The 14,912-nt window shown below is 51.2% G+C and overlaps 8 protein-coding genes across 8 annotated transcripts; 4 read left to right on the top strand and 4 right to left on the bottom strand.

Moving 5' to 3' along the window:
- Nucleotides 1-1,152: 1,152 nt before the first annotated feature.
- M436DRAFT_80080 (uncharacterized protein) lies at nt 1,153-2,019 on the top strand (the record flags this gene model as incomplete). The annotated part of the gene is made up of 1 exon (XM_013574446.1): nt 1,153-2,019. One exon carries the CDS (start codon nt 1,153-1,155, stop codon nt 2,017-2,019), a length of 867 nt encoding a protein of 288 aa, XP_013429900.1.
- Nucleotides 2,020-3,018: 999 nt separating this feature from the next.
- M436DRAFT_41015 (uncharacterized protein) lies at nt 3,019-4,500 on the bottom strand (the record flags this gene model as incomplete). The annotated part of the gene is made up of 2 exons (XM_013573994.1): nt 3,019-3,163; nt 3,251-4,500. 2 exons carry the CDS (start codon nt 4,498-4,500, stop codon nt 3,019-3,021), a joined length of 1,395 nt encoding a protein of 464 aa, XP_013429448.1.
- Nucleotides 4,501-5,037: 537 nt separating this feature from the next.
- Nucleotides 5,038-5,997, bottom strand: M436DRAFT_41879 (uncharacterized protein; the record flags this gene model as incomplete). The annotated part of the gene is made up of 1 exon (XM_013574151.1): nt 5,038-5,997. A coding segment is annotated over one exon (960 nt), but the record flags the coding sequence as incomplete, so codon positions are not given.
- Nucleotides 5,998-6,791: 794 nt separating this feature from the next.
- On the top strand, nt 6,792-7,399 carry M436DRAFT_41895 (uncharacterized protein; the record flags this gene model as incomplete). The annotated part of the gene is made up of 4 exons (XM_013574153.1): nt 6,792-6,920; nt 6,969-7,049; nt 7,111-7,159; nt 7,215-7,399. The coding sequence occupies 4 exons, from the start codon at nt 6,792-6,794 to the stop codon at nt 7,397-7,399; spliced, it is 444 nt and encodes a 147-aa protein (XP_013429607.1).
- Nucleotides 7,400-7,509: 110 nt separating this feature from the next.
- M436DRAFT_41385 (putative tRNA threonylcarbamoyladenosine biosynthesis protein KAE1) lies at nt 7,510-8,622 on the bottom strand (the record flags this gene model as incomplete). Its single annotated transcript, XM_013574061.1, has 1 exon — nt 7,510-8,622. One exon carries the CDS (start codon nt 8,620-8,622, stop codon nt 7,510-7,512), a length of 1,113 nt encoding a protein of 370 aa, XP_013429515.1.
- Nucleotides 8,623-9,603: 981 nt separating this feature from the next.
- M436DRAFT_9624 (uncharacterized protein) lies at nt 9,604-11,276 on the bottom strand (the record flags this gene model as incomplete). Its single annotated transcript, XM_013573914.1, has 2 exons — nt 9,604-10,239; nt 10,293-11,276. Coding segments are annotated over 2 exons (1,620 nt in total), but the record flags the coding sequence as incomplete, so codon positions are not given.
- A 259-nt stretch (nt 11,277-11,535) lies between these two features.
- Nucleotides 11,536-13,353, top strand: M436DRAFT_71151 (uncharacterized protein; the record flags this gene model as incomplete). The annotated part of the gene is made up of 5 exons (XM_013574358.1): nt 11,536-11,548; nt 12,152-12,654; nt 12,749-12,927; nt 12,980-13,236; nt 13,286-13,353. The coding sequence occupies 5 exons, from the start codon at nt 11,536-11,538 to the stop codon at nt 13,351-13,353; spliced, it is 1,020 nt and encodes a 339-aa protein (XP_013429812.1).
- Nucleotides 13,354-13,663: 310 nt separating this feature from the next.
- On the top strand, nt 13,664-14,800 carry M436DRAFT_80087 (uncharacterized protein; the record flags this gene model as incomplete). Its single annotated transcript, XM_013574447.1, has 1 exon — nt 13,664-14,800. One exon carries the CDS (start codon nt 13,664-13,666, stop codon nt 14,798-14,800), a length of 1,137 nt encoding a protein of 378 aa, XP_013429901.1.
- Between the last annotated feature and the right edge of the window lie 112 nt (nt 14,801-14,912).

A 14,912-nucleotide genomic window follows, 5' to 3' on the forward strand; every position in this document is an offset into this window, starting at 1 on the left:
ACAACACATGGACGAAGCTTCCCGCAGATCTGCCGCCTCAGGTACACAAGTGCCAACCCGAGATCACTCGTACCCAATGCTTCTCTCTTCTGTCAACCCTTATATACTGGTTTGATCATGTCACATCCGACCATGGTGGTGCAGTGGTCAGCACACCCGATCCCGACCTAAATTCCTACGCTCGCTTACCTAAGTCTCTAATTCTCTCATCGATCGGGAGGTCGCAGGTTCGACTCCTGCCCATGGTGTTTCTTTTTGCGTCCACTGCTCGTCGTCGGGTCTCGCCGGTCCGCATTTCGATATCCACGCAATGTCGCTCGCGACGTTGGACTAAAATTGCTTGTCCCAGACGACTATGCCCATGGCATGCCCTTGTCCCAGGTTCTCGCAAACACGGCCACCCCGAATCTAGTCTAGCGAGAGTCGTCGTACGCCGAAATAATATCTGACTCCTTGTTCATGCGCTCGATGTCTGCTGGCGGCGTATTTTCGGATCAGGAAACCATCAGGTCATGTTTTAGCACGGTATGGACCTCGCCGTACCTCGCGAACTCGAGTCGACGATTATGTGTTGTACTGGAAGCTATAGCATACCGTCACTTCGACATTGTCCCGACTCCCTTCGCAATGTCGTCGAGCTCCAAAGTGATGGCGGTGTACTGAACCCTTCCCTAACACCCAATCTATTGGCTGCGAGTGATCCGCAGCCGAGTCCACCGCGGACTGTCACCGACCACGCGCAAACTACCTCAGAAAGAGTCACGATAGATTCATTCCCATTCTGTTTCTCATGAGTTTCGCAACAGAAGAGTCATACTGGTAGATACAAAACAGCGAACGTCCTCGCTCTCCTCTTTTCTCCTTCGTTCTCCGAATCGCAGACGAATCCAGAAACACAGCATCCAACGCACTAGCTTCACATACCACTCTCTACTTTTCAAGTCTCCTGAAACGTACCTTACCTGCTTTACTCCAACTTTGAGATATCCGCAACAGAAGAAATCTCGTCAACACAAGCTATCCAGCATCACAAAGTCATATTGGACTTCATCTCACAACAACATCAGCAAAGTATCATCAGCATACTTTATCACAAAGGACATCACAAATCCATCAATTTCCATTGAGACCATCACGACATCAACAACAACAATGGGTTCCCACCAAGACTTCATCCTCGTCCCCTCCCAAAGTGCCACTTCTGCCTTTTCTCTCTGCTCCATTTCCCTCTTCCCTGACCAACCCTCTGCTGCTCCTCAGCAACAAGCCCCCTCCTCCTCCTCCTTCAACGCCATCTACTCCCGCATCTTCAACCTCCTGAACGCCAATATTCTCTCCGCCCGCGCCTTCTCCAACACCGCCACATCCAAGTACCAAGAATGGTGCTATGGCGTAACCGCCCATCTGCTTTCCTTCGCCGCCGCCAACTCTCGCGCTGCAACCGCGCTGGAGATTGCAAAGATGAAGTACCACCACGGTAACTTTGCAGCAGCGGTGGAAGCAGCAGAGATGGAGCTTAGGGAGAAGAGGGAGTTGCTTGCTTGGTTCTTGGGGTGGGCGGGCCAGAGACAGGGGGTTAGTGAGGATTGCTTGTGGGAGTTTTGGTGGTGGGTTCAGGAGCCGCAAGAGCGGGCAGTGTCGCTGAGAGATCAGGGGCAGAGAGGGCAAGAGGGGGAAGAGCATGACTGGGCTGAGATCAATCAGGAGATAGAGGAACAGAGGTCTGAACGGCAGCAGGAGGAGGAGGAGGAGGAGGAGGAGGAGCAAGAATCGGGTCCCCGGGCCCAAAATACTGGGGTTGTTTCAGGAGTTGCTTCCTCTGCTGCTTCCTCTACCTCATCTGCTTCCTCTGCCTCTTCTGCTTCCTCCGCCTCCTCCGCCTCCTCCGCCTCCTCTACTCTCTCCTCCTACCCTGTGCCCCTCGACTACACCGCCCTCCTCGCCGACCTCCACCGCCCAGACCGCGACACCATCACCGAGCAAGAAGCATCTGCCACCTGGCACAATCTACACGCCTAGCTGGACACGACCATCGGAGAGAACGTCACCGAAGCCCCCGAGATCTTCGACCACCCGCCTGAAATCTACGAGATACCTCTGTACGACTTGCCGATCTCAGAGGAGATGATTGAAAAGCAGTATTCAGGGGCGTATAGGGATGGGATGGATTATGATGTTTGGAAACAGAGGCAGGATGAGATGAAGTGAGAGAGGAGGGAGGAGGAGAAATCAAAGGGCCAGAAGTAAGGAAGAGGGAAAGGGAGAGTGATCAAAGGAGTTTAGATAGATCTCGACATCTGAATCACTTTCTCTCGCAAACCGATTTCACTGAAACATGCCTTTCTGCTGTGACTCAGTGATTTTAGATACTATCCATGTATAAGAATATGTCATGTTCAAAAGAGCTATAGAAATGCACAGTAGTTTCCAAGATGGCAGCTGTGTCTAAGGAGAGCCCGGGAAACCACGACTCTCTGCGGGACGTGACTGTCGTACGAGACCAACTATGCATTCTCAAAGCAGTAGACTCCGTATGAGACCCTGCGAAAGAGCATGAGAAATCAATCAACAGCAAAGCACTTCTGGATCCCAGAGAAAAGTCGAGGCAGAAGCCGAAAAAAGCACTTTTGGCATCAGACCGGATGAAAGCAAAACTCATCGGATTTGTTGACGAGGGGAGGAGAGGAGGGAGGGAAGGATAAAGGGGTCACCTACCGTGACTTGTGCCTTACGGCTGCGAGTAGCTGAGATCGAAGCTATGAAAATGCACAGTGTTTTGTATATGGAAATCAAGTCCATGGAGAAACGATGATTCAGGGGCGCTTGATGGAGCCTTCTTGTCTACTAGAGATACCGCGCATTTCTATAACCAGTTCACACAACATCCTTGCATACGAGAAGCAATAATCTTTCCAAACACAAAATAGCAAGAAAGCAACAAAAGTGTGAGGATACAAGTTTCGATATCATTTCTCCTCGTCAATCAGAAAGATCTTTGTATATATATTATCCTTGTACCTATCGACGCGAAGACCGATATCCTCCATCTCTACTTCTATCCCTACGACTCGAAGACTTGTAACCATCGTCATATCGATCCCTTCTGTCTCTGTCTCTTCGTTCGTGATCTTTATCTCTGTCTCTTCTCTCATAATCTTTATCTCTGTCTCTTCTCTCATAATCTTTATCTCTGTCTTTTCTCTCATAATCTCTGTCTCTATCCCTTCTCTCGTGATCGCGATCCCGGGACTTGGAGCGTTCTCTTCTATGCGATGAAGACTTCTTCTCGTACCGATCGCGAGAAGTATCTCTTTTGCTGTCTCGATGGTCGCGGGAACGATCTCTTTTGTCTCTGCGATCGCGATGGTCTTTCGATCTGTCGTGGCGGTCGTAATTTCTGTCTTTTTCCTTGTCTCTCCTTCGTCTCCTGTCCTCACCATCATCAGAATAATCGTCTCTTCTCCTTGAGCCGCCGTCATCTCTCCTGCTAGTGCTCTTCTTATCTCTGATTTCCAAATCGTTGACCACGAAACGCTGGTTTTCCGCCTCTTCCTTATCTCTGCGTATTTTGTTCTTGAGTTCCTCTTCGGTCAAAGTTTCGCCAGTACGTTTGTTCTTCATAGAGACTGGAATGAACATTGTTGGTTCTTTGCCTCTGCGAGATGAGGCTTTGCCCCAGGCTCCTAGTTCCTCGGATTGTTGGGCTGCGTTGGGGTCTGCGCCGATACCCAGCAATGCAGGTCGTTTCGCTGGTGGAAGGGCCTTCTTGCCGTTTTTCGTTGGAGCGGAGGGAGTCGTGGAGGGGCCCTTCCAGCCCATGCCTCGTAGCATGGCGGCGCCGTATTCTTCTACAGGGACGGCGGTGTAGTCTGATAACGAAGGAGCGGGAGGTGCAGAGTGGAAGGACGATGCAAAGGCGTCTTCTTCCGTGACTTGTGCGGAAGGAATCGTGAGTGTTGATGTTGGTGCCGCACCAGTCAGAGCATCAATGGCGAGTTGCTCTGCAGTCTTCTGTTGTGGTGTTTCCTCCTCTTGCTCTTCTTCCACAATTTCTTCTGGCACAGCAGAGCTAGGCGCAAAGACATTTAATCCATACTTGACAGCCTCCGTCTCTTTAACCACTTTATCTGCTCCTTGCGCACTTCCCTGCGCAATCTGCGCTGCACTCGTCGCATCCATCTGTTCAGCAGTAATGCCATATTTCTGCGCTCGTTGCCGTTTACTCGCTTCCCTCCAATCTCGATTCGCGAGCGCCGAAATCACCAATGGAGCCTTTTCTTCCTTTTTGGGGGCTTTGGCGTTTATGGCGCCGCCGACTGCTGTGTCGAAGTGAGTGATTGTTTGTCGTTTGCTGTGAGTGGTGTCTTCGTCGTCGCTGGCGTCGTCGAGGAGAGCGGCATGGTCGCGTTTGGTGCCGTTTGCTCTTTTTGTGGGTGGGGGTGAGGGTCGTGAAGAGGGTTTCGAAGAAGAGCCGCCGAGGGAGAAGGAGAGAGATGTCATGGTGTTGTGCGACGGGTGGTGTGTGAAGAAGAAAGCGCGTGGTTGCGACTGGGAAGTTTTGTTGATCGCGAAGTTGACGTAGTTGCTGGCGAGCTTCGGCCTTGGCTTGCTCAGTCACCCTGGTCTCTTATTTTCTGGAGACTCTAGCTCCATCTCACATCGACGGAGTATACAATTAGTCGTTGATGTGGTTCGAGAGTCTATAATTTTGTTGCTTCTAGAGAGCGCGATTTACTACCTGTGATTCTCGACGTATCCTCGTGGACGAATCTGGTAATCATGGAAAATGCAGTGTTGGATTTCCTTCGCGTGATAGTATACAAGAATGGAGAGCCAAGCTCCGAGATTGTGATCGCAAGATAGAGTCCCAGAAGAAACCTGTCAGAAAGTGTCCTTCGTCTGCATGACCAAGCCCCCTTCGATAACCGTTTCCTCCGAAAAGAAGCTCAACGCATTGCAAGAAAACCAAAAGCTCTGCCTCACTGCCCCAGTCGATATCTGACTCTCAGTTCGTCTTTCTTCCGCATTCTCCATTTCTCAAATGCTTGTGTCTTTGCGGAGAATGTACTCCACATCCTTGTGCTTGATAATGTTGGGTGTGTCCTTGAGGCGCTTCATGTTGATGGTGTGAACAGCCATGGCGAAGACCATCTGGCCCTGGTTGATGACACGCTCAATGCCCATGATGTTGGCCATACTGAGAGCCAAGGTGTGTCTCTTGATACCGGTACGCTTGCTGTAGACATCGGCTTCGATGTCTGCAATGGACTGAGCATGTTCGTCGCCGATGATGGTATTGCGCTCTTCGGCTTGCTCGATGTGGTGGCGAAGGTTGAGGTTAGGGGGCATGCTGTCGAGAATAGCGCGAGGGAGGATGGGGAGGCGCTCGCCGAGTTTGTAGCAGTAGCGGCATGTGGTCTCGTGTTTGACTGTGATGCCATTTTCCTCGCTCGAGTACTCCAGGACGAGCTGAGCATCGTCCTCCACCCCAAAGTGGATGATCAAGCTCTTGAAGAGGGGTGTCATGTGGCCAAGCGGCTTCAACCATTCCATGACCTGGTTCTGGATCTTGAACTTGGCTTCCATAGTCTGATGATTCTGGGCAATGGGAGCTTCTTCAGTGAAGACGCGGAATGTGTTGATGGCAAGGTAGATAGGAAGTACGCTCTTGCGCAGATATCTGCTGACACGGGCGAGGGCAGGAGTTGCGGCGTTCTCGAGCATGATGATTTCCTTGTCGGGCGCGGCAACTGCGTGCTTGATAATCATGTTTAGTACTTCGCCAGGCAGATCGAGCAGGGGAAACACTCCAGCAGGAGCATGTTCTGCGAGAAGATCTTCAGTAGGACTGCCCGCCATCGCGGTAGTCGGATCGGCAGCTTCCTCGCTCTTGCCCTTGCTCATGATGTTGTTGGTGATCTGTTTGCGTATCGAGGCGCGCTTCTTGGTCTGGAGGCGTGTTGCACGCATATCAGTTCTGATACAAAGATCTGTCAATGTTGATAGTGTTGGTCAAGGAGGAAGTGGAGGGCATACGAGGTAAGAGAGGGATGTTGAAGTAAGATGCTGTGATCAAGGTGGACTGTGAATGATGTAGTCCAGAAGTGTGTTGTGAAGAGGAAGGTAGTCCTAGTCGGATGACTCGAACTGGAGAGTGACGTGCGAGAGAGGAGAAAGAGGAGAGAGAGGAGATAGAGGGACAAGGTGAGGAGGAATATATATGTGCACGTCGACCTGGAGTTATGGACTGACTGAAGGCCGCGGCAGCTGCTCAGTAGTTACTGTTTTGACGGAGAAGATCGACGTCAAGGTCAACGTTCTTCAGGTAGGAACGGTTCACTCTATTCGCGATCGTATCTCAAAGCAGCTCTCAACTGCGAGAAAAACAATTCGCTGCGGGATACGAAGGGCAACCAAAGATCGAGGTCGAGAATTCCCACTGATGGACGTAACGATCATCCACAAATATGTATGAGACAGATATGAGGGAGCTCTGGATTTCGAGTGCTTGTTTCGATTTGGAAACAGGTATGGGAAGAGGAAAAGGGAGGCGATTAAGGCAAATCGGGCTGATGGACCGCGGCCAAAGAAGGAAGTCCGTTGGACGGTGTCAACAGAAACATCCGTAGAGATCGAAACTAAGGCGGGCCGTGTTGTCGGGCACAACAGAGGTGAAGGTTGGCCCATCAAGCCCAACAAGATCGCAAAGCTTTCCTCTTGATCTTCCCCTTCCTCTTCCATCACACACCGCCGCGAGCCACTCATCCCGTCTGACTTTCAACACACTAACAATGTCCGACAACGATTCTGACAAGGGCGAGTCTACCACCAAGGGTGACAAGAAGGGCCCTGTCTTCACCGAAAAGGAGGAGATGGTCTTGAAGGCCGCCTGGCGCTGTCTTAAGTCCGGTCCTCCCGAGGTGAGTCGTCAACACATGTTCCCTCAGGCACTGAGCTAATAAGACCAGATTGACATGGGAAAACTCATGGTGGCTGCCGGCTTTAACACCATGAAGACCACCGCCAACACCTGGGATAGGTTATGGACTGTTCTGCGTCGCCTTTTGTACAGATTGTGCTAACTGTTGCTCCACTTTAGGTGTCATCAAGAAGAAGCTTTTCACCGACGTCGATGGTAACGCTCTCCCCACTGCACCCAGTGAGTTTGTATGATCCAAAGCACTATGAGCCACGGCTGACCGGCAACAACGCAGACACTCCCGCCAAGCCCAAGGCCACCCCTAAGGGCAAGAAGAGCGCTCCCGCAGCCACTCCCTCCAAGAAGCGCACCAAGAATGCCGACAGTGCCGAAGCCGCGGATGATGACGAAGATGAGGGCAGATCTCTCATCCGCAAGAGAACCAAGCTCATCAAGGCTGAGGACTCTGATGATGACTGAAGAGTCTGCGCGAGCTGGACTTTGCTATTGCAGTTGCAATAGAGATGATCCAAAGAGTGAGGGAACAGTATCGAGGAGATACAGACGGTTGAGGGATTCGGTCATGAGACCTAGTCTCTCCAATTGATCAAGGGTTCATCAGTTCTAAACCTCTGTGTGCAACTGCTGTCCATGATGTCTGTAGTCTGGCCCATACGGTAAGCGAGCAGACCAGCGTGGGCGATCATGATACCATTGTCGATGCAGAAGCGTTCATCAGTCGCAAAGACACTTCCTCCACGCTCGCTGGCCATCATACCCATCATGTCCTGCAGTCTCACGTTGCAGCCAACACCGCCAACGATCAGAACTTGACTTGCACCAACATGAGCCATGGCGCGTTCGGTAATCTCGACGAGCATGGCGAAAACAGTCTCCTGTAAGCTGAAGCATAGATCTTCGCGAGTAATATCCTCTCCCGTCTCTTCATCCTTCCACACTTCAGTCTTCGCGTTCTGACCAGCGTCCAGCTTCTTTGCCAACTCCTCAATACGGGCGAGGATGCCTGAGAAACTGACGTCCATGCCCTTGACAGCGTATGGGAGCTCGACCAGAACCTTGCCCTTCTTGGCCATTTGTTCAATGTTGTAGCCAGGAGCAGGGTCGTTGCTGATAGCCAGAACGCGAGCAAATCTGTCAAGACAATTGCCGACAGCGATGTCGAGAGCCTCGCCAAAGATACGGTAGCGTTGAGCACTGTATGCAATGATCTGAGTGTTTCCGCCAGAGACATAGAGGACGACAGGATTCTGGGCACCGGTGATGGCACGGCCCATCTCAATATGGCCGACACAGTGGTTCACGCCAACAAGAGGCTTGTTCCAGAGGAGGGAGAGCATGCGAGCAGCAACAGCGACGGCACCGAGAGGGGCACCCATACCGGGGCCTTTGGTAAAGCAGATGCAGTCAATGTCGTCGACTGAGATTTTGGCTTGCTTCATAGCCTGCTTGACCAGACGCACGACCCAGCGACGATGGTGAGCAGCTGTATCCTTGGGCAAGAAACCAGAGCCTGGAGGCGAGACATAGGTATGACGCAGGTTGGACAAGATTTGAACTGGAGGGCTGTCATGTTTCGAAGGAGCATTTTGTGTCTGGGGGCTGTCGGCTTGGGAAGTTGGGTGAAGGATGACACCGACACCGAGCTTGTTGGCAGAGCCTTCCAGACCTATTGCGATAGCCATCTTGGTGGATGTTGAAAATGTATGAGGCAGGTACGACGGACGGTGTTAAGAGACGGACTTGGAGAAGGGACTTTGACGCCAAGAAAAGCTCGAACGCTCGATGGCCCTAGGCTTGGCCTTGTGCTCTTCCATATTATCCTGCAATAGCATTTCCTACCAACCTCTGCAAAGAACGACTTCAGCCATTTTTCCTGCAATTGCTGCCTCGTCGTCGTCCTGTCCCCCCCTACAGCCTCTATTTTCTCTTCCACTCCTTCTCCACGTCCTTTGCTCGGTCCTTCTCATTTCAGTCCGCCAAACAAGATTACTGCTTCCGTCAGTACACAGAGCCGCCTCAGTCATGGACTTCCTTGTCGCCAGTTCTTCACACCTGTTCGACGCCTGACGAGAGCATACTTCCCCAGTCAGCCTCTGCCCTACTCGCTCGTAACACCTTCTATTCAACACCTGGACTCGTCCCCTCTTCTTGTACTACCACCGCCCCGCTTGCCGCCTTATTCGCACCCTTCCAACCACCACCGACGAATACCAGGGAAGGAAGGAACCTTGACACACCTCTCGTGGGCTTCATCTTTTCTATCTTGCTCCTAAGATGGCAAACGCGGCATCTCCACATGCCATCGTTGCCCCCACTCCAGGACTCGGCCTTGTATAACCAAATTATCGCAAGCGAAGAAATCACCACTTCGGACTTCGGACTCGACCCCGGTTGGAGAGGAAAATAGGTCTCTGAGACCGAGCGATTCTTGACGTTTCTCATCTACTATACAAAGGCCGTCAAGAGAAGAAAAAAAAGTGGTATCACAAAAAGTTTTCGCCAGAAAAAAGCTCAAATCAGCTGCCCCCTTCGCCCTGGCCATGACTGGTTCCATGTCCCGCTGTCGACCCACCGCCTGTCATTGCCACATCGCCGCTGGATCCTGCGCGTCTCAGCTGTGCCATGTGGTCGCCGGCCGGGTCTACTGGCCTGCGCGGCGCTAGGATGCTGGCCCGATAGCTGATGCCTAGCGTGTCGTAACAATCCATTGGATACACGACCGTCTCACCATCACTCTCGTCGTCAGAGTCTCCAATCACACCTTTGCTCTGAACAAACATACGCGGCTTGCGTTGTTCAATGAACAAGCGCCCATTGCGACCAAATCGCCGTCTGTACGAGGGTCTCTCATATCCTGGCTCAGGCGGCGGAGAGTTAAAGCGGAACATGGTACGAGGCGCTTGTTCCTGCGCAGCACTGACCGGTGTAGGTAGGTCTGCATCTTTCATCTCGACATCCTTGGCATGGTCTTGTGATGTTTCCGACCGCAAAGAAGCTGGAGGTGTCGGCAACTGAACCTCTTCGATGCGAGGCAGATAGCCAGACGCTGATGAAGGCTCGGCTGGTGGTGTGATTGGTCCCCAAGTATTGTCGACCCAATCTTTGTTCCACTTGCGATGCTGGCCAATCTTTTCTTCGACTGATCGCTGTATCGCCGCCGCTGCTTCCTCCTGGATGTCTGACAACTGCACAAGGTCGTTCTCTGGGGCTGCGCGAACGGCTTCCGTCCTCGTGCCAGGGAGACGCAATGTCGTGGGTCTTTGTCCATCGGCTTTTGTTGGTCTGGGCTTGGGCGTGGGCTATTCAACATCAGCGCGCGAACCACGACAAAGGTATGAAGATCATGACTTACTCTTTGGTTAACAAGGAGTTCTTCGTCTTCTCCCTTTTCACCCTTGATCCCTTGCTGCACCTTGACCTTCTTCAACTCACTGCGCTGTTCGAACACTCTACGTTCAGTTTCTATCCTCTGCTTGATCAATCGCTCACGCTGATTGACAGAGATCAGAAGCTGCCTGGCATCTTCAAGCTCTCGTCTCAGCTTCTTGAGCTTCTCAGTCACCTGAGCGTCTCTACCTCTGGTCTTGCGAGCCTGTCGTACTTCGCGGCGTCTGAAACAGACATATGCGTCGTTGTCGTCAGTATCGGCACCAGTTTCGAACTTGAGACTTGACAGAAGAGAGCGATTGCCATTTTGCACTCTTCTCGAATGCCAGTGCTCATACACTTCCTTGGCCCACTTTCGCGCCTCTACTGAAAGGTTTGTTTCATCTTCTGGATCGTCATAGTACCCCTCAGCTTCCTCGAACGTCAGGATCGGAGCGTTGGAAATATTGGCGAAGGGATGACTCTTGTCGGACTTGAGATCAAAGAAACTCATCAATTCTTCGAAGATGTCTTCCGAGAGTTTCTCATCATCTTTCTTTGAAGAGTTGAAGTTCAGCAAGAAAACGTCATCCTCTTCGTCAATATTGTACTGATGCCCGATACAGTCCTCGACCGATGAACTGAAGCGAATGTAGGTGGCAGGTTCAGCAAATTGTCGTGGATATAACTGATCATAGGGAATGCCACTCGACTTTGTTTCTGGAGTAGGGATAAAAACTTGGTTGACTTTGGCACCTAGCGAAGAGGCGGCAGCGGCCGAGATAACAGCCTGGAGATGGTGTTCGGTCTCTTCTGCCTTTTCGACACCGGTCTCGACATGAGGGATGTGGCGTTGAGGGTCCTCATCGATGGCAAAGGTCTCTATTTCATTCTCCTTGACGACCTGTAGCGGATGCTTGGTCGAGAGTTTCCTCTGCCTGAAGCGTGCACCGGAGGCACGAGTGCTCTGCATACTCTCATGCAAAGTTGTGATGGGATGGAAAAATTTATGCAGTCAGAAAAAGGCTTGGCGTTGCGATTAATGAAAAGCTGTCCTTGCCAGCGCTGAAAAATTTGCGTGTCGCGAAAGGCGGGATGGGGGGAAAACAGCGAGTAGAGGCAAACTTCGCGCGATGCGTCAACGCAACGCAAATAATTAGTCAAAAAGAGTCCAGTACTAAATTAGAGGTTCGATTTCGATGGTCGTGTGAATATTGTGATTTTTGGCGATGGCGGTGGAGGGTGGTGGTGCTTTGTTGATGATTTGTGGTGGTGCAGCGCGTGTCGCTCTGGCGTGGGTTGCGAGTGCGTCGAGATGGCGAGCGGGAATCTTTGCTTCGGCGCGTTGTGGCATTTGTTTTCCGTGGCTTGAATCTGCTTGTTCAAAGCGCTCTAGTCACCTCGGAAGGAGCTTGTGCCGACGCCGAATAGGAAGCTGCCATCTCGCAAATTCTACTTCGAGCGGTAACAGTCAAGAGCGGCGGATGAAACACACGTAAAACGGAACAAGACGGCTGCGATCGCGATCTCTCAACGATAGGTATCGTCGCCCTTTTGGTCTTGCCCTGACGACGATAGCAGAACAATGAACCAATGCGACTGCCTGAAGTATCTGCATCCTCTGTACGATTCACTGCGTCGCTTCTGTTTACTGTTCGCAGTGATGAGATAGAATGCACACTCCCATCAGCGATTACTAGATCCATCACTAGCTTCGGACAATTGACAAGTACAGGGGGCTTCCTCACCGCCGCTACGCTCTGCGCATATGAACGTACTTGCTGCGACCAACTCAACTTGGTCAAAAGATCTTAGTGCAGCAACCCTTCAGAATGACAATTCAAGACTCGGTCGACCTCACACATGTCGGCTCGACGGGCTCTTCGCGTGATCCACTTCTGGTCTTCTTCATCACCGGCAATCCAGGCCTAATAGAATACTATCGCACGTTTCTGACACTGTGCTTCGATAGCCTTCGTACCAACTACTCAGACCTTCACATCAAAGTTGCAGGAACAAGCCTTCGTGGATTTGGTGTTCAAGACCAAAACCGTCAACATCAAGCTAATGATGGAGCCGAAGGACCATATGATCTGGACCAACAGATTGAGCATATAGGCCAGATGCTCGAAAGAACAATTCAGAGCCATGCAAGGCAAGGGTCTTCCACGAAAGTGATATTGATGGGCCACTCGGTTGGCTCATATATCCTACTCGAGGTCTTGAGACGACGAAAGCAAAGTCCTACAACGCAGCAATTGAGCAATGATACCAAGGTCATTGGTGGAATCTGTTTGTTTCCTACAGTCACTCACATTGCGAAGAGCCCGAGCGGCAAGAAGTTCAGTGTATGTCATCTCTGTCCTAACACATCCGTTAAAAAGACGTGGTTTTCTACCACCGTCTGCCACTGGACGTATCCATTGATTAGTGTCCTCGCAGCTGTTCTTTGCCATTCCGTACTTTGCCGCTATTGCAGGCGTGGTTGTTCGTCTCTTGTTCTCCTGGGTCCCTTTCGGTGTGCTACAAGCAATCGTTGGTCTTGTTACTGGATTCCCTGCTCTGGCCGCAGAGCCCACAACCGCTTTCATCAAGAGTCAGGGTGGTGTCAGGCAAGCATTGTGTGTTGCAAGTCTCCGAATTTGCACGATGTTCACCTCTAACATGATCTAGGTACCTAGCGGGTCACGAGATGGAGACCATAACCGCAGACGCTTGGGACGATGAGCTCTGGGGCATTTCCAAAGTACAGAATTCGAGCAGCAACAAGACAAAACTCTACTTCTACTTCGGCACTGATGACCATTGGGTTGCCAACGAGACTCGAGATGAGCTCATTGCTGCCAGGGCTGCCACAGGGCAGTCGGGAGATGAAGACAAACCTACTATGGAGATTGATATGCATGGCACTCCTCACGGTTTCTGTATAAGTGAGTTGCTCTTTGATTGCAGCACGAAAAAGCTCTGACCTCGGCACAGAACACAACGATCTGGTTGCGAAGAAAGTGGAGCAGTATATCGCTGAATTGATGCAGAACGTTGCATGATCCGATGTCGCAAAATTTTTTGCAATCCAATGCTAGGGTCTCAACATCTCACTGGACATCATCAAACAACTAAAAGATTGAGTGGTGCCTGAGCTTGCCCAGGCCTGATGTCGCGAACCTGTGTGGACGTCCAGTCCTAGCGGGAAGAAGGCGTCTTAATTCTCTCAACCACGTGGGAAACCCGCAATTCTGACCAAACAATACACCTGTTCTCTTTTGAAACTTCTTCGCCATAACAATCAATCTCCTCCTCAACTTTCATAAAGTCACATCTTTGTCCAACTGTTTCACCAAAAGCTTCTCCTTCAACATGACTGGATTTGACTGGCTGGAGGACATAGGTATGTCAGGACTATCACTTGACAACACAGCTATGGCTTCTCTGGTTAACGGTGACGACGAAACTGGAGGCGATAGCCTTTGGCTTCCTACAACGCTCAACTCGCACGAATACATTGACCAGATGCCTGAGCATGGCGATGTTAGCTCGGACGCACATATGTCATACGGTGCTGAGGAATATGGCATCCATGCCCCTGGATGTGTACAATCTTATGTCTTGGGACCCTCGACACCCGTCGAACCAGGCTACTGCTGCCGGACCAATATGTATCGGGATCAGTGGACGCCCTCAGAACTACCTCCGATTCCACGCTCGATGCCCAGGAGACGACTGAGCATCCAAGCTGATACCAACGACACAATGCAGACGGTCAGCAATGAGTGTCCCTCCACAGTCAGCGATGACGCTTTCTCCGCAACCAGTTCCATGACTCTCCAAGGTGGTGAAATGTCACAGTTGCAAAGCGATGAGAAAAGTGGCGGCGATCACGGCGACACGGACGATCGTCGCCAAGCTCTGTACGGGCAGGAACAAGAACTCTTACAGGATTTCATCAACCTGGGCGAGACCTTGCAACAACTTGAGATCTCAATTGATGCCTTTTACCTCGAAGGACATGATGCCACAAGCCTGCCTACCTTGGTGCACAACATATGCTGCATGAACACCGAATTACAAAACAGCTTCAATTCCTTGCATCTCAAATTATGCGCGTTGCATGAAGAAGCTGCACAGCTTGGTGTTACAGTGAAGGCGGCTAACAAAAAAGCCTGGAACTTGAAGACCGGCATTAGGGATATGGATTTGAATACCTTGCTAACCGATCTGGAGCCTTACCGAATCTTCTATTCTCAATCAGAAGCAATGTATACTCCGATCCAAGTTCCGTTGCAACAAGAGTCGCTTCATCAGTACTCGCATGTCCGCTCGGCATACGAAGTTCCGATGGAAGAGCATCCTTCATACTCGCACGGAGGAGATTACTTACGGGCTTCGTTCTATCCAGATGATACATCGCATTCTCCAGCCGCCGATATGCATGTCGTGCCACCTCGGCATGCAGGCTGGCATGGTCCAAGCGTGGATCATGCCTCTGACCACTAGATGGTTCCACGACCGAACTGAACTACCTTCTCTGTCCACGACGCATATTACATCTCACCTCAACCTCCAAACCCATCAAATCATCAACCATACGCTCCACCATACATCCAAA

The sequence above is a fragment of the Aureobasidium namibiae genome (genome assembly GCF_000721765.1).
Source record: "Aureobasidium namibiae CBS 147.97 unplaced genomic scaffold scaffold_4, whole genome shotgun sequence".
In the NCBI taxonomy this organism is placed as follows: Eukaryota; Fungi; Ascomycota; class Dothideomycetes; order Dothideales; family Saccotheciaceae; genus Aureobasidium; species Aureobasidium namibiae.